The 24,172-nt window shown below is 40.6% G+C and overlaps 1 protein-coding gene across 1 annotated transcript in view; it reads left to right on the top strand.

Annotated features, from left to right (window-relative positions):
* itga3b (integrin, alpha 3b) overlaps positions 1-23,150 on the top strand; it is a 213,534-nt gene extending 190,384 nt beyond the window's left edge. Inside the window, exons 24-26 of the mRNA XM_085966312.1 lie at positions 1,457-1,582; positions 5,906-6,047; positions 11,383-23,150. Of these exons, the coding sequence (XP_085822438.1) occupies positions 1,457-1,582; positions 5,906-6,016 (237 nt within the window). The 3' untranslated portion in view covers positions 6,017-6,047; positions 11,383-23,150. The remainder of the gene's footprint in view (positions 1-1,456; positions 1,583-5,905; positions 6,048-11,382) is intronic.
* Positions 23,151-24,172: the final 1,022 nt, after the last annotated feature.

Below are 24,172 nucleotides of genomic sequence, written 5' to 3' on the forward strand. Positions count from 1 at the left end.
TTCGGATGTCGGCGGTGTACTCCGTAAAAATCCGCAAAATCTACCCCATTGGCTTTGGTCTTCCCAATATTTAGTTGGAGAAAATTTCTGCTCATCCAATACTGGATGTTGGACAAGCAGCAAAGCAGAGACAGTGGAGGGGTCAAGAGAGGTGGTGGTGAGGTAGAGTTGAGTGTCGTCAGCATGCATGTGGAACCTGACGTGTTTTTGGATGACGTCACCGAGGGGCAATAGTAGATGAGAAACAGAAAAAACAAAAGGTGCTGGAAATGTACTGCAGGTCCATCAGCATCTGACCCTTGGTCACAACTCGACTCAGGACACCAATTGCCTTCATTTTTCAAATGCTGCCAGACTTGTGTAGTTACAGAACTTTCTACTATAATTTTCTCTCTTTTAGAGGCTGAATTTTACCCTACCCATAACCAGACCTGTTCAGCCTCGTAGTGTTAATAGAATATTTAAAAACACCCTGAGTTCTCGCTACTTAAGAATTGGCTAGAGTCTTTCCCCACAGACGTGTGCATTCAAACTGAATTTCAGGGAAACTATGGGGAACTTCTGAAAGTTATTAAAGAACAATTGATGTTCAGAATATTAAACCTCACCACCTCTACTTTGTTGTGCCTTTCTTTTTTAATGTTATGTTTAGTGCTTATTCTTTTTCCTTCCAATTATTGTGCTATAAACTTGTCAGCTCTGGGTTGGCCCTACATACCGCTAGATTCTCTGGTAATGTCTCTGGTTTCTAGCCCCCTTTGAGCGGGTCATGGTTATACACCTTTTCTCGGTGTGCATTAGTGCTAATAGCTTTAGATCTGATGCAATGCAAGTGTACAGCAAAAAAAAATCTTTTATAAGCTCCTGTAACAAAAACTTCTAAGTTTTATTGTTGAAAATATATTTATACCTCAGTCCTCCAATGTCTGTATGTTAAGGTTATACTTTAAATAAGCTTTGCATTCTAAGCTCTGAAGTCAGACTACTTCTCACACAGTTTGCAAAGTAAAATATATAAGACAGAACATATGGGACGTATCAAAATGGATCAGCCCAGACAGAATGATAGCTGTCCGGGGATGGATTACTAAAATGTATACGATTCTGAGCTAATCTGTCCAGAAGTAGCACACAGGATGCCTGCATAACATATCTGTGGAATCTAGTATTTTCAATGTATGCATATAATGTCGTCATCAGACCCCCATTACTGGTGAGTGCTGCAGAATTTGCTTTCCATAGTATGATGGGGCATGGCAACTGTGGACCTCTCCTGAGTGATGTAAATGTACAAGTAGCAGTAAGAGTTAAATAGAAGACAGAAAATTCCAACAAGAAGTGTGACACAGGTGTCTTTAATAAATTTGTCATACAAAACTTGGGGGGGGGGTGGGTGGTCAATCCTCTCCTGAAACTTTCTCGTGAATTAGCTTGACTGCTGTTTTGTTTAATCCAGGCGAGTCTCAATGTTGAGTCCCAAGTTGACGAAGAACCGCCATATGCGATATCAGAATGGGTCATTGCCGTAGCAGTGCTGGCAGGAATCATACTGTTGAGTCTGATAATACTCTTACTATGGAAGGTAGGTTACATTTCATCTTCATCGAGACACTTTATGAACCAAGCAATCTGTAAACTCGGAGCTCAAATTAAGGTTGCAGTAGCCACTAAGGCCAGGAGCGGAGAAAAGTCACGGACACACGGGGAAGATATCTGGCATACCTACAGTCTGGACACTTGCCATCCCTCCTCTTGCATACAAGTGATTCTTGGAGGCAAGTATTTATACAACAACAATCAATGATCAAATTCTGTAGTTGGACTTGATTGATTGATTGAGTAGGCATCCTCCCATTACCACAGCTGCCTCTGGTCTCTTGTCTACAATGTTACTTTGAGCCCTTAAGCTGTTGTTTCTGATGCTTGAAATATTTATCATTTTTGCGATAGTATAAAACGGGCGATGGAATGGAAAGTCAATGGAAGGGGAAATCGGGAGAGGCGTGTAACATGCGGCCAGTCCAATATCGTTCGTTTTACACTTTAGCCAAAAGTTAACATTACCCCCCTAACATTTTATTCGCCTTGTTAATCATCTTTTTGTGCCACAGGGTTGATTTCAGGACTAGTCTCTGTCACTATTCCCAAATCCATTTGACATTAGACTAAAGTTCAAAAAGAAACGAGCTACTTTATCATTATGGTTGGTTTCTAGGTAAAGTGCAAGATCGTTACTCTTATTCCGATGACTTGAATTTAGAAAAAAGCAAATGATATTTTTTCCAGTAGATGGAAACTTAGATGAAGTTCATGGTTGCCAAATGGTTTCTTTACTTTGAGGTGTATGTGCTACATAAATAGTCACTCCAATCAATTTAATCTGCTAACACATGTATGGGCTGTATTGATGTCAGTGACCTGACATCATTACATAATTTTGCCTGTTTGGTTTACTTGAAAAATGGCCCCTAAAGGGGAATAAGGTTTTTTTAAAAAAAATCAAACCATTGAGAAGATATTAAATATTTAGACTATAGAAAGTTTCATTCAACAAAAACAGGTATATTGTTTTAAAATATGATTATCCTAAAGCATATTTAAGAATTTTACAAATCACATTGCACTTGATTGTTCAGTCATTAAGTGTAGAAAGCTCTCATTCAAATGCAATGCTGCATGTGCTGCAAGGTAAAGGTCAGTACCCGACAGAGCTGCTGGCCGTTCTGTTAATCAAATGCTTCATCAGAATGTCTCTACAGTAGAACAGAACCAAACCAGAAGCTTGTAAATCAAGAGGAAGGGAATGCGCTGAGCTGTTGAGACTATTATTATTATTACTGCAAATTATTCGTGGCCAATCAGTGAACATCTTGTTTTGATTATATACATCCCAACTAGAGGAACTAGTTTTTCTCTCTTCACTCGATCAGCACCTTTCATAATTTTAAAAGGTCTGTTGAATTTCCTTTTAACCTTCCGTGAATCAGTTGGTGTCAGACCGGATGATCTTTATGAAACTTTGAAACCAAACTTGTTAACCTGCTTTGAATCATTGAAGCAGTGCTGGACCTGGACTGGCCAGTTTCATTCTTCCTGTTTAGAAGTTTTTTTTTCCCAACGTGCAGTAGTTTTTGCCTAAGCTGCACATTCTACAGAGCAGGTGATATGTGGTTACAAAGGAGCCCCATTCCATGGTCAACCAGTACACAATCATAGTGGCAACTGAATCAGCCAATAAAATGAAATTAAAAAGAAACACTTCTTCACACAAAGATTGGTGGAAATCTGGAACTCTCTTTCCCCCCCCCAAAAGCTGTTGAGGCTAGGCCAATTGAAAATTTCAAAACTGAGATTGATAGTTTTGTTAGGCAAGAGTATTGAGTATTCCTACATCACAACAGTGACTACACTTAAAAAAAAAAAAGAACTTAATTGGCTGTAAAGCACTTTGGGATGTCCGGTGGTTATGAAAGGTGTTACAGGAAACTTTCTGGTATCCGGCACGGATGGGCCGACGTGTTGCCGGTTCATCAACAATTCCGGATAACCGAACGCTATAGTAAAAGATACGGAGCTCAGAGCTCCGTATAAAGCAACAAACCCTGTTGCACAGCTTCAAAACAATCGGCACAAGTTGCAAGTGTCTCTGTAGCTTAGCAACAGCTTCAGCTACACCCTTGCACAGCAACAAATGGAGTAAAAAAAGTAATAAAAGTAATAAAAGTTACCTGAACCGACTGCTGAATTTTGCCGGTGGATAGAGCGTTCTGGTTATTTAGGGGGCGGTTAATCGAAAGTTTCCTGTATATAAATGCAAGTCTTTCTTTCTTTTGAGGGTTATGGAACCAAGGTGGGCAAATGGAGTTTAGATACAGATCAGCTTTGATCTAATTGAATGGCGGAACAGGCTCGAGGGGCTGAATGGCCTACTCCTGTTTCTATGTTCCCAAAAGGAAAAATGGCCTCTACAAATCCTGTAGAGAGAGGGGGGTTGACTGAGTTGAATACAAGAAAATGCAGAAACATGTTTAAACGGGTGATTAGAGGGACAAAGCGAGACCTGGAAAAAAGCACAGCAGCTGAGGCTAAACGTATCTCAAAATTCTTTCAGTACCACAACAGTAAGAGGTCATTTGGAGAAAAAGGTGAAAATCATAAAAAATGCAAACTGGCTTGACACTGAAGATAAGCAGAGGATAGTAAACATTCACAAATTATTACTTTATGCACAAGGGAAGACATGAGCGACATGCCCTCCTAAATATAGATATCCCAAGTAAAATCAATGATTATTATACTATATATAAATGAGATGGAACTCCCATAAAAGCTAAAAGTGTTCAAAACAAATCAATCCCCAGGGTCTATGGAATCTATCCCAGTCTTCTGAGAGAAACTAGGAAAGAATTCAACAAAGTATTGAGAGTTATTATGAAGGAGTCAGTGGACACTTGGAAGGTGCCATTAGATTGGAAACAAGCTATAATGTGTTGTTCTGTTCAAAAAGGGTGATAAAACAAACACTGGTAACTACAGATCCATTAGTCTTATATGTATAATGATGGAATTGATTCTCAGAAATAAACCTAAGGATTTACAATAATATACTAAACATCAGCCAACATGGATGCAGAATGGGAAGCTTCTGTTTGACCAACCTCCACTTTTTGGAGGAAGTGACAATCTAAGTGGACCATGGAAAGTCCTATGATATGACTTTGACTTCCAAAGACTTTTGCAAAGTTTCATGTGGAGGGCTATTAGTTAAACTCGAAGCTTTGGGGAGTCAGGGTAAATCTTGGGAATGAATAAGAAACTGGCTGAAGGGTGGAGTTCAACGAGAAGTTATCTCAGAGGAGGAGAGGAAGTACTGAGTGGGTTGTCCCAGGTTCAGTGTAGGGACCACCACTGTTTCTAAATTAAGATAAATGATTTAGATTCAGAAACTCAATGCATAATGGTGACATTTGCAGATGGTACCAAACCAGGAAAGGCAGTGGAATTGGAAGAGGTAGCTTACCAATTACAGAATGGGTTGGATAAAATATGTAAGTCGCCAGAGCAATGGCAGATGAAATTTAATGCAGACAAGTGTAAAGTGCTGCACGTAGGAAGGAAAAATCGAGGACACGTGTTCCATAAATGCGGTTGAAATAGTTGAGGGTGAAACTGGAAGAGACTTGGAAGTCTTACTGGACTCAACATTTAACATGTCCAACCTATGCAGAGCAGCGATCAACAATAGGATGTTGAACCATATAGTCAAAACAATAAAATATAAGTCAGACAAGGTAGTGATCAAACTTTTATCGTGATCTGGTAAGACCACAGCTTGAATACTGCATCCAGTCTGGTCACCAAGAAACAAGACAATCATTCAAGCTCTGGAGGCAGTACAAAGAAGAGCCCCAAGGTGAATCTCTGGTTTTGGGTCTGAATTATGAAGAAAGATTGGCAAAACATTGGCCCTTCAGCCTAAAGAGATATCTGAGAGGTGATCTTGTAGAGGTATATAAAATTGTTAACAGGCTAGCTTAAACCTGGAATAATACTACAAAGTAAGTTGAGGGAGTACTGCAAGGGAACAAGTGTTCAAATTGGTAAAAGGTAATTTGAGGACTGATGTCTGGAAATTCTGCTTCACACAAAGAGTGACCAACATGTGGAACAGGCTTCCAGAAAGATTTGTGAAAGCAAACACCCTGGAATCATTTAAGAAACAATTGGATGCGGCAATGGTGGAACATTAGGATCTTACTGGCTGGATGCATTAAGATGGACCAAATGGCTTTCCTCATCCGCAATTATCTTGTGAACAAAAAGTGTTAGATTCTTAGTGGGTTTTTTTTGTAAAATAATCTTTGGTTTGTTGATCAATTTAATTGGATAACTTCCTTCTTTATAGTGTGGTTTCTTCAAGAGAGCGAATACACGAGCCATGTATGAAGCCAAAGAGCAAAAGGCTGAAATCAAGATTCAGCCATCAGAAACTGAGCGGCTTACTGATGATGACTAGTGCTGGCCAACTTCACCTCCTGCACTTTTTGGTAATAAAGCGTGCAGTGACTGAATAGAGTGGGTAGGGAGGTGTTTGGGGATTTATTATTGGATAATCTTAAATAGGGTAGATTCCTGTTTTCCCTTTCTTAAAATGTTATCTAGTCAAAGAATGGCCATTGCTATAAGTTCTTTAAATTTCAAGTTGTTGCAGAATTATGATTAATTTTACTTTCTGTATTTTTTCTCTTTTGCAAAACAAATCCTTGTAGGATTTTCCCCACAATTTTCTCTCCCCATCCCCCACTCCTGAAAGAACAGAGTGATCCCAAGGAATGCAATGTCCTCATTGCCCTTGTGTCATATGCGCAAGAAGTCATTCATTGTGTCTGAGTTGAACACATGAACGTACAAAATTGACGGGATGGAAAAGAGCAGCTGGTTCATCAAGCCTGCCCCACACCTCATGTCTGGATCATCATAACTAAACACTTCCCACAGTTTGCTCCTTTTTCCGCCGCTATCCTGCCCAATTTCAGACAGGATATTGGAGAAAATCCATCCCTAAATGTCAACAGGCTATTCGACAGTGAAGGGCATCAGTGAGCCTGATCCTGTCCTCACCCAATATCCAGCTACTTAGGCCGCAAATTTAATTGCGCTGAGGGGGCAGGTTTGGAGGCGGGTCCACTGTCAAAATTGCAAAGATTGATAAAAACCCGCTGTCAACCTGCCTCCACGCGAGTCTCCCAGGTGTCGGGTCTGTCAGCGCAGAACTGACCCGACACCAAGCGGCGGGGGAGACAATTCAGCTACTTAAATGGCTTGTTAAGAGTCAATTTAAGAGTATTTTGAGGCTTGCTTCTAATTTTACCTTCTCCCCCACGGGTTACCCGCTGTTCGGGGAACACGCCAGCTCAACCTGGTGTGTTTTGAGTCTGCTCTGATGTTTGTGAAAAGCTGACAGCTGCAGAAGTGGTGTCAAGGAGGCCATGTTGCAGACAGTGAGTTTCGGAGCACAGGAAATGTTGGTTACTGCATTTTTAATATATAGAGATTTCTTTAGCTTACAAGTTTTTAAATCCAACTGTATGTCCAGTGCCACCTCATTGGGAGAACCCCTCTCACCAGACAGATCACTTCTGTCATCTCACCTGCAGCTGCCATCTATTGCAGCAACATCGGTGCCCTTGAAAAAATCAGACCTTGGTCCTCTGAATCCTTCCACGATCAGCCCCAACACCAACATCACCAACCTCATCATTAACCTTCTCTGCCATCACCTGATGCTGCACTGGACACAGGGCATCAGCGATGGCATCATCATGGCCAGATTTTCTTCACTTGAATGCGCCAGGTTGAATGCGCCAGGTTGACACGATCCCACACCAGCACCATGAAGCATCCCTTTAATGTCCAAGCCATTCCAAGCACGCTCATCGCTATTGTTGGGGGGGAGGGGGTGTTATGACTGAACAATCACTGGAACTCAGTAAGACACTACTCAAGGTTTGTTCAGACCTGTCCAATAAGCGGCACTTTTTGAAAAAGAGATTTCACTATATGACAACACATTACCAGAAACTTCACATGGACATTGGCTAAACCTCTCAAGTGCCTACCCTTGTGTGTTGTTAGTTGATATGCTTGCAGTAGGATGAGGGTGAGTGTGAGGGATAGCTAGTGAGATGGGGAAGTGATAAAGTAGATAGAGAGGGTTGAGTGGAGGTTCAAGGTAAGTTGGTGTCCTGGGGAGGTCTCTTCCACCCTTGAAAGGGAAGAGAACCTCCCTGCGTGCTGTGACTCCCTCCATAAGCATATGGAGAGAGTGGAGAGCCTGGGTGCAAGCTTCACCTTTGTGCAGTGATTGTCACTGTTTGCAGCACCTCAATGCTGTCAAACATTAACTCCATGTGGACGTGGTCCCTTTAAGGAAACCGGCCGATGATGCGTTACCAAATGACGTCATCAGGCCCGCTTCCTGTTAATTGGCCGGTAAGCCCGCTGGGCGGGCTTAACAAGGGCAATCAAGGGAATATCACATCTGCAGAACAAATGCAGCTGGGAACGCGACTGGAACCCAGAAACCAGCTGTCCCGTCCCCATCCTGCTGCCTCAATTAAATTCACAGCCTTAGATTTTCCAACCGTGGTCATCCGATAGTGAGTGGGAGCTCTGGCTGATACTTCAATTGTAGTGTCCTTCTTGGCACTGGGACTCAGATTAGCTCGCTCGGTATCGACCAGACGCTAAACATGTGTCTTGTAATATCACTAACAGTAGTTTCTATCTTTTACTGCTTAAACAATTTTCTTAAAATGGAAAAAGTGGTTATGTTCATGGAAATTCTGCAACAATTTGATTTTTAAAAATGAATTATGATGGCGATGCTCACTTTTAAGACTGTGACTGCTTTGATCAATTCCTTAACACCTTTACTAGGTTTGTATTACTTTTTGTGAAGCCATGAGATTTGACAACCACCACAATGCTAACCTACTATGTACTAAATGTCACTACACTTTTTCCTGTGCCCAAAAGAAGCTTTAGGAGAAAGGACTACTTTATTCTGCTTCATGCGCAACTCTTGTTTTCCTTGCCTTTTTTCTGTGTGGAGTGGATTAATCGTCTTGAATTCTTTCTAACAGCTTCCTGGTTTATCTGGTTTCTTCTCTAATTTACTAATTTTTTTCCCTCCTGCTGATAGATCTTTTTGTAGACTAAACATATTGTCTGATTTCTCCTTTTGATTGCAGTGATTTTTCTTGGAAAGCTTTTCATTGTGGATGTTAGCAGTTACTAACCTCTCGCTTTCTCTTTGCCTTCCTACATATAACTGGATGAGTGAATGACCAACAGCGGCTGTGCCGGCCTTTAGCACACAATGAGCATTTTAAAATTTGAAATCCGTCAACTAACATGGGGCCATTCCAACACCATCATGCTGCAGATATTACTACATAATATTTATTCCATCTTAACTACACACAGAAAAATCTTACTAAATATTTATTCCATCTTAATTACTCAGCTTTACTAAATCCATTGTCACATCCACTACAGGTACATACTTTAACAGGTAAAATTTACTATTTTGTCCCTTTTTCCCCATTAGGGCAGATTTTCCTGTTTGTGCACCTGGACCATTTGAGTGCAATGAATACAGGAAAATCAGGCAGGGAAGAGCACATGCCCTTAACAGAGCCTGCTCAATTTTCTGTCCATTCATTTAAATGGATGGAAATTGGGGTGGACTCCATTTTGAGCACATGGATCCCTTGTCTTCAAATTGGACGTGGTCACTACCTTAGCCTCCTCTCCTCCTCTTCCCCCAAATCCTTCCATTTCCCAGCCTTGACCCTGCAATATTCTATAGTTTCTGCTCAATTTCTCCCTATCTTTATCAGACTTTTCTGCTCCACGAGACCTACCAACTGCTCCCTTGAAAACTCCTAACCCAGCTTCTGATGACTCAATCACCTCTCCTTGGCCATTGCTCACTGATGCTGTTAACTGCTTTCCAGATGCATTGGGGGTAATTTAAACCCCCCAAAATGGGTGGGTTTGGGTCGGGTGGGAAGTTAAAATATTGAAAATTTCAAACCCGAACCCAAGCCACCTCGAACCAACCCACTTCCAGTTTTAACGGGAGTGGGGGAGGCAAATGGCCAATCCATTCTCGGGAGGCGGGTCGGTGGTTGACACCTTTTTAGGAGGCTTGGGCCTCCATTTTAACAAGGTTTCTATTTTTAACTCATCTCAGCTGGGTTTCCCTGGCCTCAGGAAACACAGCAGGTGAAAGGGCTGGATCCATAAGGTAAGTACCTTTACAGCACTGCTTGTGGGCCAGGAGAAGCAGGAGTGTTTCCTCCAGGCCCAACAAGCTTACCCTGTAAACCACCCCCAACACCTCCCACGATCTCCCTGCCCCCCCCCGCGATCTCTCCACCCCCCCCCAACCATCACCAAAACTACCTGCTCTTGGATATAGCCTTGGCTGGCTGTCAGGTGGGAAACCTGGAATAAGAAATCCAAGCACGTCCGGTAGTTAAAACCGCAGGGCGATCGAGGAAACCCATATTTCCAGGTTTCCTGTCCACAACTCCTCCCCATCCTGCTCCAAAAGCATGCTCCAGTAAATATCGGGGCCTTTGTCTTTCCCTGCTGTCATCACCCCAGCTTAGATAACATATCTATCCAACTACAGGTAGACTACCCTTTATCCGGACTTCCGAAAACCGAAACCCTCTAAAAACCGAAGGTTTTTTCGTTCAGCGTAAGTCGTGCGTACGACTTACGCTGAACAAAAAAACCTTCGGTTTTTAGAGGGTTCCGGTTTCGGAAGTTCGGATAAAGGGTAAGTCGTGCGCACGACCCCCCGCCGACCCACCTTCCGAAATCCGAAATTCTCCTTTATCCGAAACTCGGCTGGTCCCGAGGTTTTCGGATAAAGGATAGTCTACCTGTACTAGCCTGCCTCTTAGTTGTTTGTTAACAAGGTCCTCAAGTGCATCATTCTCACCTCTCCTACCACTTGCTGTTCGGATCCCTACAGTCTACTTTCCATCAAAACTTAGATGATCTTTAACAAGTTAAGAAAGTCATCCATTCTGACTCTGACCATGATACATTACATCATCTTATCCTCCTCAACTCATCCAGAACCTGCATTCTGTTCCATACAGGTTCTGCTTATTGATTATTACTCGGCCTCACAAATTTCCACTGCCTCTCCATTTCCCAGTGCAATGATTTCACAATTATCCTCTTTCCTCCATGGCATTGCCCCACCATCTCTCTGAAGCCTTCCCTATCCCTATGCCCCAGATCACACTCCTACACTGCTCTGAATCTGGATCACTGTACGTACCCCTCACTCACCATTTCTGGCTAAATCATCAGCGATCATGCCCCTGCACTCTGGAATTCTCTTCCTAACACCCTCAATCTTGTTATATCTATTTCCACCTTCAAAATCCTCCTCCTCTTCAACCACGCCTCTCCTAATTCCTGATTGATATCCACAGCACCCCCTCCCTCCCACCCACCCCTCTGCAGATCAAGTGTCTTGGCACATTTTGCTACATCGAAGGTGCTATATAAACACAAGTTGCCCCTACTGCCATTGCAGCTGAGACCAGTGAGCTCAGCACACAAAGACTGTGAATCAAATCTGGTCTACATGGCTTTGCTATACTGTTTTTACCAACTGAATGTTAAGAAGCCCGTCATCTTATTTTTTGATCTCCTAAAAATGACATTAGTTATCCACAGTTGACACACACACAAAACAGTAGTTGTATTGGTCAGTCACAACATCACACACAAATTCCACTCTTAAGAAATGCCTAATAAGCTTTTTTGTGACCTTTCTTCCTTGAGCAGTGTGGCTTCTTCAAGAGAACAAGATACTACAGGAGTATGCCAAAGTATCATGCTGTGAAGATCCGCAAAGAAGAACGCTACTTTATCACAGAAGGCTTTACAAAGAAGAAGACCCAGAAGAAGCAATGGGTAACAAACTGGAAAGAAAAGGACAATTACTAATGATTGCTTCTCCCTGAATTTAAAGGGGCCACACTGCTGCAGTCAAATATTTTCCTAGTTAATATTACAAGGAACTGGACCAGTGTACAAACATTTCTGTTCCCATTAGTTTAGTTCTATTTATGATAACTTATGTTTCAGCCAAATGCAAGAATTTTTTTTATGAGACAAAGTTCATAAAGCACAGTGGGAATAGCTTAGAATCCTCTTGATGCCTTTTGAAGCTGATCTTTGAGCTACTGATAGGTGCAGGAACTTAGTTTTCCCAGTGGATTCGATTGTGAAGAGTTCAATGCACTGAAATATGGGGGGGGGGTTAAAAGTGCTAATTTACACAAGAAACATGATGACAGAAAGAGGGAGAGTTTCATTTGTGCTAAATATATTCGGTAATTTTTATTCTAAAGCAACATGGGTTAAAGTTTAATTTATTGTGTTATAAAGGGAAGTTGGCCCATTTGAAATGCAGTTTGGGGGGTGGGGGATATTTTGGCTGAAAATCAGTTGAAGAGCCCTTGGAAGGATTGCTGCCAGCCACAATTCTGTGTTTCTTTATGAGAACACAAATTCAAATTACAAGACCGACAGGGCCAACACACATTGGATATCTGGTCATCTTCCATTTGTGCTGTTGGTGTTGCATATCCTTTTTTCTGTCCCACACCGTACCCTGCAATAGAGAACTGTTTCCATGATTATATTGTAAGTGTGATGGTCTAGGATATAGGCCTATGACCTTTCCTTATGTGCCCTGTCTACTGAATAGCCATTGCAGATTGCAATATCTAAATGTTTCCATTGTATGACATCGATACACAATTATTAATGGAGATTGAGAAGTACAAAGATTTTTTACCACTACACTTGCTATAAATGAAATATCAAACTTTTGATATCTTTGATATCCTATGAAATATGGTACTGTTTTCTTTAAAATGCAATATATATAATAGTAATAAGTGCGACATATACCAATGTGTTTTCATTATTGACGAGTTATCAATGGGAAACATTTGATATCTTCTTTTGTCACTAAGTAAAAATTCAGATTGAGGTACAAATTGGGATTGTAGATCTGCCATTCACCATCCTGATTGCTGCTTTGAAAGGCCAGCTAACATGATGGAAAGAAAGTGTCAATCAGATACCCACTCCAGTTCAATTCTTTTTTACACACGTATAACTACTATCAAATAAAGAGCCTTATTATTTAAAGAAAAAGCTATTGTGACGAGCAGAGATTGTGTGTGCAGTGATTAAACCAAAAGACTTTCTCTTGCACTTGGACAATCACGATGGCAATCCTCACCTCCAGTAGTTATCGGAGAGAAAGGAAGTTCCCCATACTAGGAATATATGTATCTTTTTCTCCCACATTAGTAAATTGCCTGTGGCATTGCCTATGGTCAGTTGATGAATATAACTTTGTGCGTGTATACACACATACATATAAGATGGGGATGAACATACTTCATCGCTGATGAAGTATGTGAAAGGAGGAAGTGTACAGTCTGCACAAGATTGTTTTTAACTATGTAGATTGTGAAGCTTGGATTCAGAGTAAATGAAAGATCAAGTGACAAGTTGCTGGAAATTACTGTTACTGACGGCAGCTGAACATTTAACTCATCTGTATGATAATTCTCTGAATTATATTTTAATAGAGGCGCCAATCCATTTAATTTAAATAGGCTAGCATCTCTTAAAATACAGGACAAAATAGCTATTCTCACCAATAGTAATTACAGTTTGTAAATTGTGCATATAGGACAAACAGATTTGTTGATCTGGTCCTTGGGATTGCTAAAACCTCCAGTAAATGCAAACTTTTTGGTTCTGTCACAAAGAATTTGCTATTTTTTTTAGTGTACTTGTGTATTATAATGCTATTGGGCAACCTGCAAGCAAACCAGAATCTATCTTGGTGCACACCTGCAGCCTGATGCATAGAAATTTAAAAAATAGTTAAGATTAAAATATAAAACACTGGTTAGGCCCCAGCTGGAGTACTGTGGCCAATTCTGGGTGCCACACTTTAGGAAGGATGTCTAGGCCTTGGAGAGGGTGCAGAGGAGATTTACTAGAATGGTACCAGGGATGAGGGACTTCAGTTATGTGGAGAGACTAGAGAAGCTGGGATTGTGCTCCTTAGAGCAAAGAAGGTTAAGGGGAGATTTGTTAGAGGTTCTCAAAATCATGAAGGGTTTTGATAGAGTAAATAAGAAACTGTTTCCAGTGACAAAATGGGTCAGTAACCAGAAGATAACGATTTAAGGTAATTGGCAAAAGAACCACAGGCGACATAAGAAAAAAAAAATTACGCAGCGAGTTATTATGATCTGGAATCCACTGCCTGAAAGGGCGGTGGAAGCAGATACAATAGTAACTTTCAAAAGGGAATACTTGAATTTGCAGCGCTGTGGGGAAAGAGCAAGGGAGTGGGATTAATTGGAGAGCTCGTTCAAAGAGCCGGCACAGGCACGATGGGCTGAATGGCCTCCTTCTGTGCTGTATCATTTTATGATTCTATGAAAAAGAAAAAAATTGCAAATGCTGGAAATCTGACAAACACACAAAATAGTGGGAATACACAGCAGATCTGACAGCGTCTGTAAAGAGCAAAGACAGGTTCATGTGTTGGTTTTGAAAAATTCTTCTATTTTTACACTCTTTATTTTCTGGAAAGAGTGTTTTTTAAGTTTAAGTTCTCATTTAAATTGCAATTCTAATTGTTGCACAAGGCAATTTTTATTGTCTGGATTGTATTATTCAATGATATTCCTTTCAATTCTGGATAAGAAGTACACACCAAAAAAAAAATGAAACCACAAAATGCCATTCAGCACATCCAGGGTATTTCATCATCTTGGTATTTTTTAATGTCTGTAAAGCTTTTAATGACGATTATCAGAGAAAAGTGAAAAACCACAAAATATTCAGTCTTTCTGGAAAAAATAATATTGATTTTATTATATTTAAACATTTTTGTACTACTTCCCCCTTTCCTCTTCAAGCAACCAGGAGGTCAGACATGAGACTAACATACTGCCAGACTTATGCATAAACCACTTTTAAAATGGCCACAAGGAGATGTGCAACAATAGCCTGAAATGTACAGCTCACTGTTTACTTTTTTACTTGTTTGAGGTGGAGGGCAAGAGACAAAGAAGCATCTCGCCTCTGACCTGAGCTCACCATATAGGGAATTGCAGACATGTATCCAAACTCTCCATGGCACTAAATATTTAGGAACTAACATGCTGCTCCAGGGAGCTGTCAACCTGATTTATAATTGTTAATTTAGTGTTGAACCCTTCAGCACTCTATAAGATTCATTGAAAATGATTAGTAACTGAGAGGGAAGCAGATTTGTGTTGATCATCAAGAGTGTGTGTGAAAGTAACCTAACTTTCACTATATATTTTGGGCCCAAAATTCCAATCGGGCCCTCGGCAGAACTGGGGTACATCAACCCACGGGGATTGGCAAATGGGGCAGAACTCGACTCCACCAGGATTCCGCCCGTGTTTTCAGTTTCACCATTTTGCAGTGGGGGAAGAGCCAGGGCAGATCCTCTGCCTACCCATCCAAGTAAAGTCTGGGGGAGTTCCTAAGCTACCCCAGAATTCTGCATTTTGCATCCTCTGTAGGTCTTAGCAGAATACATGTGCAAAATCTTTATTAAGGGAAGCTACTTGATCTCTGAGGGGATCATTTATCTTCCCCAAGAGCCTAATGGCTCTAAACCGAAAAGGGCATGTTCCTTTGGGCCTCGGTGTACCCCCCCCCCCCCTCACCAGCAGAACAACATTCTGAAAATCTATTGCTTATTTCAAGAGGGTGCTGTTGATGTGCCCATGCTGATGCATGTGGCCAGCCCTGGACATGCAAGGTTGCCCCGTCCCCATGGCTTGGGGCTAGGGCAGACAGAGATTCTGTTCCATGGAACTTGTGTTGGTGGAGTGGACCCCCAGGAATTTTGGGTCCCTTGTGCTTGTTTCATCTACATAGAAGTCTGGACCGCCCTCTCAAAACGCTGTGAATGCTGGGTCAATTGAAATTTTCAAGACTGATATTGATAGATTTTTGTTAGGTATGGTTGCCTAGCAATATGGAGAAGAGGCAGATACATAGGGCTAGAATTTCCCAGGGCCGTGGAGGCGGGAATGGAGGGGTGTGGGGTGTTAAAATCGCTAAATCGGGGGGCACGAACCCAACCCGCCTCCATGCCCGTTTCCCAGGAGGCGGGTACCCGACCTGTGCTGGGAGCTGCCTCCCCGAGGCAGGAAGGGGATTAGTGCCAATTAACTGCCTGTTAACAGGTAGTTAACAGGCAGTTTTTAGCCTAATCCCTATTTTTATCCCTGAAGTGTGGGCTGCCCGACGGCTTCAAACCACGCCAAGTTAGCGAGGCGGACCGTCGGGCTGAAGGACTTGGAGGGTTTGAGATGTCCAGTGTTCAGGTGAGTGATGGGTGCATGAGTGCAGAGGTAAGTGTGTTTGGTGAGTGTAAAGTGTTTAAATAAGTTTTACTTACCTTTACTTACTAATGCAGGCTTCCTTCCTTCAGATCTCGGGAGTCCCTCATCTCACTGGCACAGAAAGCAGAATGGCCGCGAGCTGTCAAAAGTTGCAGCATTCAGCTTTCTGTTCTGGAGAGATCTCTAAATCAGCCTGAGAGGAAGGAATTAACTTGGAGTACAGATTGTCAGTCAGTGTTTGACAGCTTCAAAGAGCTGTCAAACGCTGATATTTCATCTGTCAAAAGCCCTTGAGAGATGAAATGTCAATCTGTGACGTCACCTGTTGCCAGGTGGCCCTTAATTGGCCTGCTGAGCCAAGGTCAATCAGGGGAAAATCGAGTGGGTTGGCCACAACTCGATGGAGGCGGGACTACAACCCCAAAAGTGGGAGTCCCGCCTTCTACTCACCTCCATTGATAAAATCCAGCCTATAGAGTTGAGGTACAGATTAGCCATGCTCTAATACCATGGCAGAACTGGCTCATGAGTCTGCATGCCCCTATGTTAAGCGTTAGAACCAATTTCAAGTTTTTCAATGTTGTTTCATATTTGAGGATAGTACACCCACATATTCTATAGATTTTTTTTATTGAACAATGGAATAAATAAATCAGGCTAACTTTAAAACAATGGCAATCTGAAGTGGCTAATGTTAGCTCAACTGTATAAAATTTGGATTGTAACTTGCTGTATTAATATGTGCAATATATATTGTAAAGGTCTCATCTTTGCCCCTTTGTCTTTGGAGAACTGAAAGTGTGTAGTATTTATGTTGATTTCTCTTGCATGTCTACATTCATAGGGATTGGAGGTGTGTTTGAGTTCTGTAATCTGTAAAGTCTTGACGTGAAGTACACCATGGACAGTCCATAAATCCAACCATTGGGGAAGAGTTTCTCTGTGCACAATGTATAATGACATGGTAAACCTGTTCTTTAGGTTGGGTTTATAGCGTCGGCCTTGGCTCAGAGGTAGCACTCTTGCCTCCAAGTCAGAAGGTTGTGGTTCAAGTCCCAGGCCAGAGATTGAGCACATAATCTAGGCTGACATTTCAGTGCAGTAATGAGGGAGTGTTGCCCTGTTGGAGGCCCCATCTGCCCTCTCGGGCATATGTAAAACATCCCATGGCATTAATTGAAGAAGAGCAGGGAATTTCTCAATATCCTGGCCAACGTTTAGCTCTCAACCAGCACCACCAAAACAGATTATCTGGTCATGTATTTCATTGCTGTTTATTGAACCTTGCTGTGCACAAAGTGGCTATGATGTTTCCACACATTACAACAATGAATGCACTTCCAAACTACTTCATTGACTGTGAAGTGCATTGGGAGGTCCTGAGATTGTAAAAGGTGCTATATAAATGCAAGTTCTTTCTTTCTAATCGGGTTTATGATTTTGTTGCACATACTGCATAGAGGAAATCTTCCCCCTACAACTGTCAAAGACTTCTAACCAGAGTAATAAAACTACTAGACAGGCCAATCATATTTTTCATCGTTATTATATGTAAATAATCTTCTAAATAGTGGAGCACTACCTCGGCTTTCTTCGGGTTCAAATACTGACTATTCTTTTCAGATTGCTAAATGTACTCTTCTATCCTGAAACTTCTGTAATATGTTTCCAAAAACAATGGTGAATACTAAAAGTCACATCAGACATTTATAGAACTGAGAGCATCTCTAAACTCCAGTTAGCCATAAATAAACTAACAGATGGTTTCACTGTTTCACTATTATTGTACAGAATACTAATTTGGTTCTCAAAGGGTTTAATGCAAGTCAAATGCGATTCTTCTACCTGTGCATTTGAATCGGTTTTTTTAAATCGCTGCTTCTATCTCAGTAGTTTAGTAACACTAATTGAAGTGTTAAATGACATGAATGCCACTAAGCCTTGCCCTTCTCCTTCCTATTCTGCTTAGCATGCCCTTGGCATTTTTTTAAAACAAAATTGCGAACCTTACTTGAGTCAGAACATTTTTGTGCCAAGTCCGTTCAGATTTCCTGATAAGATTCAAGACTTCTGCATTTTAATATTTAAAAACCTGGAGATTCTGTGTATCGGTTGTTAGTGAATGAGACTGTATTAATTTGTTATCCTGTAAACAAAATAGAACTGTTCAAAGTTTCGCAATGTTACAATTTACTTAGGCTCTGGACATTTAACTGCCATAATTTCCCCATCATTAAGTGAGTTATGTACATGTATTTATATATAATTCTTTTAGGAGAATGAGCAAATAAAAAGGGGTAATTTTACTCTCGAGAAAGATGACAATTATGAATGACTTCTTTCCACAACCTTTTCACAAAATTACACAACATAATTCCATTTAACCTTTCAATGGTGATACTAAATAAAGGACAAGCAGGGATTTTTAAAAAATATTCCAAATATATGGGTAGAAGTATCAGTACATTTAACCTGAATTCAACCCTTTGAGGACTGAACTAGCATTCTGTACCATAACAGTGAAAAAAATTACACCACTGATCATCTATTTAAGACTAATTGGAATTTAGAAAGTCTCAGTTCTGTAAAGTAATGGATCCAAAGATGACAAAGGCAGTGAATTATTGATATATGAAGCTATTTTACTGATTTTCAAAATCTAACTAGCATTCAAACTGTATTTTCACTGTAAACAAAAAGCAAAAAACTGTATATTCTGGAAATCTGAAACAGAAAATGCTGGAAACACTCAGCAGGTCAGGCAGCATCTCTGAAGAAAACAAATAAGTCAACTCAATTTAGATGAAGGGTCCACACCCGATACATTAACACATCTGTTTTCTCCAGAGAGGTCACCTAGGCCCCATACTCTAGAATTCCCTCAAAATCCCTCCGTCTTTCCACCTCACTCTCCTCCTTAAAAGCCCCATCCCCCACTTAAAACCCACTTCTTTGACCAAGCTTTTTGACACCCCTCCTTCTTTGGCTTGGCATCAATATGCCTGTTAAGCTGCGCGGCTGCACAGCAGTCTGGAGGTCCTGTGCAGGCCGCTCACCGGCTTTACAATGGTACTAACCACGCATGCACAAAAAATTGAATGGGCTGCGCAGCCAAAAAAAATGACTGGAAATGTTGCTCGGCATCCATTTTTTTCTGATCACGTCTCTGTGGTGTACCTTGGGACATTTTTCGACGTTAAAGATACTATATAAAGATACTTTTTAAATGCCTAGAATTTGTTTATTTCTGAGACACCCATTTAGAATGAAATTAGGCGCAAAGAATCTTGGCTCCAAATGTCAAAGTTTTCAAGTAGGACGGCGGTTCAACGTTAATCAGTATGTAGTGCCTAAACCAAAAAAAAGTGACCCATGCAAATTGTTTAACTTAACTAATAAATCACATTAGTTGATCAGTTCCTTTCAAAGTTTTATAAGCAACATTGACAGCTTAATGGAAGTGCCCCCACTGAGACAGTTGGTTTAAATTAGTCCAACTTGTGATTGGAGATATTTAATTTGCTTTGTAGCTCCGGATGGGAGCAGAATCTTGTCATTAAACCCAGGTGGTGACCAGGTGCAAATAAATAATATTCATATTAATATACTATATAAAAAGTGAAAAACAAAATGTTCTCAACTCTTGTCATTTAATTCAAAGCAGTCCTTTTAGGAGCTATTCCCATGTTTAAATTTAATTTGTTTGAGAGTATTTTAAAATCACTAATACAGTACAACTACAATAATCATTTTTAAAAAGAAATGACTTTGAGTTTAGGACGAAAAATGAAGTAACAAGCAGTATCATATTCAAATTCATTCCATTGTTTACTGGAGTTGAGGGACAAATTCCACATTAAGAAAATACCTTGAAGCTATGAAAAGTGGTTCAACATCCGAGATAATGGATTGATTAGCAAATTTGACACTGAACTTGAGCTCATCTCGCATAACTTAAGGTGAGGTGATTAAAGGCACGCTACTCTAATGTTTTTACATGATACATTTTAGAGCGATGTAGGAAAATATTCACTGCTCCTTGTTCTGTTACTGCTTTCAGGCCTGGGTGTAACTTCCTATTTCTGCCTTTAGCATTGAAATCTGTATCACTTAATAATTGGGTATATTTATGGAATATTCAAGGACCAGAAGTTGTGATAGATTTATCCTTGAGCATCTGTTTAAAAGCAGTATACCCCTGAATCATAACTTTACAAAGAAATTGTGAAAAGATTTACAACTTCACTAAGAGGAGATCGACCGCCTGATTAGAAATAGAGGCTTTTCTGTTTGAGGCCAGGTCCAAAAATCTGATTTTTCTCATTTATTTTTCCTCTGCAATCATAAAATTCCCCCTCACCCTCAATCACTCCCGCCACCAGTGTTCACTCACTACAGAATGACATTTTTTCCATACCTAGCCTCAGAAATCAGAGGGACAGCAGCCCCATTTGAAAAAGCAAATTACCTTGTGAACTTATTTTATATATTCCAAATCTGCTTTGACTTTTTTTTGCAATTTGATTGTTTTATTTTTTAATATGAGCTCCTGAGCACACGGTCACTGTAGAATTACATATAAATTCACCTATGCTCCCAGCAGAGTCGTACAAAAATGAGCATAGGTTATAGCTCTGCTTCTGACCCACAGATGCTGCCTGACCTACTGAGTGTTTCCAGCACTTTCTGTTTATATTTCAGATTTCCAACATCTGCAGTGTTTTGCTTTTTTGTATTAGAACTTGATTTTTTTAATCAATTAAGCAACAAACCAAATCACTGAAAGTATTTGCATCTTAAGATATAATTCCAGATTAATCACAGGAAGAGTGAAAAATATTGAATTGGACCAGAGTTCCTATTGTGTTCAGGACCACATATTTTGCAATTTTAATCTTGTTGATATTAATTGTTCCTAAAATGCAATCCATTAGCCCTGAAAATGGCGAATTGTTGTTAATTTTTTTGATAAATACGTTTGAAAAGTTGCAGATAGCTCAGTAATATGTAAACCTACAGGTTAAATAGTAGAATCTCACATTTATCCAACAAAATGCTTTTGTTTTAGATCTTATAAGAGAGCAGCCATGCTTTTATTGTGGAACCAGTGAATACAATGCTGGCCCACAGAAAATGTCCTGCTCCACTCCCCAATTTGCTTCTTCCCAGTATTCCCAGCTTCTGCCTGATGCTACACACTGTAGGCAGAAATCCCCAATCACTGATAATTTAATGGGATCCATAATTCTCGAGCTTAACAGGCAGCATAGTTCAATTCTCCTGGAGCAGCAGCGTCAGATAGAAGCTTGGATTGGAGATGGTGGGGAAAACTGGCTCCGTGAACTTGGGGGAGGCAGCAAGAAACCGGTGACTGCACAAGCTGGGGGAGGTAAAGATTGCCAACATGAACCAGGGGTAGACAGGAAAGAGGAAGAGTAGTTGCTGGGATGGGTGGGGGAGAGGAATAAGTCATTTTTTAACAATTTAGCAACAGAGTACCAATATTTATTTGCAACAGCCTGCAATTTGCAAGAAATTATGAAAATTCTCTCAATTTTTCAGTTGCCCAAATAAGAGAATTGCATTTGAGAGTGTTATACAGTACAACCCCTTAACCAGAGGGGGGCTATAATATTGCTGTTATCTCAGATTGCATTTAGTATCTTAAGTGGAACAAGTTTGGAGCACTTGAGTTCTTTCCTGGAGATAAGCTACACCATTTAGAATTTGGCACCAAGTAGTCTCAAAGAATGGATCATCTGAGGATGTAAATTTCACATTGTTTCAAAAATGGGTGCTTTTCTGAGGCTGAAGTTAAGGGAGGATATTTCCTGTTGGCAAAATACATGTACAGCAGTTTTTAAATTCTCTTATACTGGCAACCTCTGAGTTGGCACACATCTGGTCTTGAACTTTCAGTATGAGACCTGTGTTTGCATTGGCTGGTTACTACTGTATTTAATATTCTTTACTACTGGTCATTTGGAAAAGGTATAAATATCATGTCACAGAACTAGGATTCTGGTACTGTATTTTGATCTGTAAATATTTGGCACTCTATTGTATGGATGTGGGGATTCTTATTTGCTATTGTAGTCTTTGTTGTATCAAATTGTACGAAGATGGTGTATACTATACTGTATAAAAATGGTCATTACTGTTTCAAGTTACTGAAATGGGTAAGAATGTCTTTTTTATAGTTTGTGCTACTGGATATCTAAATAAAAGTATTTTTATCAAAACTTATAAAAGACTACCACATTCATCTTGCCAGCTTTCAAATAGGTTGGAAAAGTGGTTATCTGGGTTGTATCTTGTACCCGGTATAGTTGGATGGATGTATAGGACTAGACAATGAGGAAAAAGGGAAGGCAGTCACTTTCACATTGCCAAGACCAATCCATGCAATATAGAGGTTTAAAAAGTTAGACCACAACTTTTCAAAATGGCAGGTTGCATATACAATGTGGTAAATGTACACAAGTACATGTCGGCATCTGAAGTGACACGCCAGTATATCAGAAACACACATTTAGATACTCTGCTGACATTTCCCCCTGCCCAAAAAAGGTCCCCATCCAACTGTTAATGTGCTTATTTCACACCATTGTGCCCCTACAACAAATTAATATCTGCCCTCCATATTTGCGATTACTCGCTCTCTGGTTACTTGCAGTTACTGCTCATGGCTGAATACCCTCTCGCCAGCTCACCTAGAGGAAGCGCAACATTAAGTGGCACAAACATTAGAAACTGAAGGATTTAATTACCTATTTACCCACCCCCTCAGGTGGTAGATTTACTCAAGAGTATACAGAAGAAGAATCAAATTTCACTTTCTCCCATTTTGCAGAAAAATGAGTCACTCAGCTATCCTGTCCATGGGACGATCATGAATTCTCCATTTGCAGAAATATGGCTGCAAGCCCGTGCCCTATATGCTCTAATGCAGTGCTTTAGTGAAGTCATGTGCTGCACCATCAGATCATGTAGAATCTGAAAATAACTTTAACTACATCATATCAGCATGTCATGAAGTATTAATACAATGTTGTAATTAATTTTCTAAATGTGGTTAAGTATTTCTAAAGACTGCAGAAAAATAAACAATTTATTTTATTCATATCTTGGCCTATGTAGCTTTTTATTATAAACTTTTGTTCTGAACAAAAATAGTATCAATGCATTAGTATTCCAAAAATAGTGGCCCGGAATTTGCAGTCAGCGGCGAAGCAAAGACGTTTGCCGCTGGCCCTGAAGTCAGCTTCGTACAAAGATCTCACGATCTCTGTGTCAAAGTTCGGGTTTTCCGACGTGTAATTCAAATCTATGTAGTATAGTGGGAATCCCATAGTGCGAGCTGCTGTGACGTCAACTAGCTGTCTAAGCAGCCAATGTCACAGAATTCTCAAACAGCGAACAAGGAAGTGGGTAAGCTCTTAACATTCTAACTTTATAAAAATGTTAGAGCAAAATAAAGATTGGGGAAAAGGCAAACCTGAAATTAACACTTTTTTTTAAGTTTCTTAACTTTACGCCTGCCGTATTAGTAAAGGCCAAAGAAATCGGTGTGCAATGCCCACGCCTGAAACCTTTGTACAGGAAACTTTGTGTTATCCGGAGGCTAAATGTCCGGCAAGCTCGAGCCACCGGCAAAAATCAGGAGCCGTTTCGTTAGGTTTTTTTTCTTTTCGTTGCTTTTTTCTCAACAGTCAAGCTCTGCAAGGTCTCGCTGAAGCTGTTGCTAAGCTACAGAGACGCTTGCAAGGTACGGCCGACTGTTTAGAAGCTGTGCAACAGGGTTTGTTGCCAGATACGGAGCTCAAAATCTCCGTATGTTTCAACATTAGCGCTGGTTTGTCTGGCAGTTTTGATGGGACGGCAACAGCTTAGACCCATCGGTGCTGGATAGCACAAAGTTTCCTGTATATGCAAGTATGGGGCCTAACGAATGTTTGAGGCCCCCACTGTAGATTGGTTTGCCACGAGGCAGCTGGCTACACTCGGGAAAACCAGACCTAAAACCAACAAGGTAAGTTTTTAAAATACTTTGCTGAATTCGGAGCTTGGAGGGGAATGTCAATCAACAGCAGAACCATAGTACAACACGAAGTAAAGTGCAATGTAACTCTTGCTTGCCAGAGACA

Source organism: Somniosus microcephalus, chromosome 24 (assembly GCF_052327205.1).
Source record: "Somniosus microcephalus isolate GS21.2 chromosome 24, FLI_Smic_1.0, whole genome shotgun sequence".
NCBI classification, from domain to species: domain Eukaryota; kingdom Metazoa; phylum Chordata; class Chondrichthyes; order Squaliformes; family Somniosidae; genus Somniosus; species Somniosus microcephalus.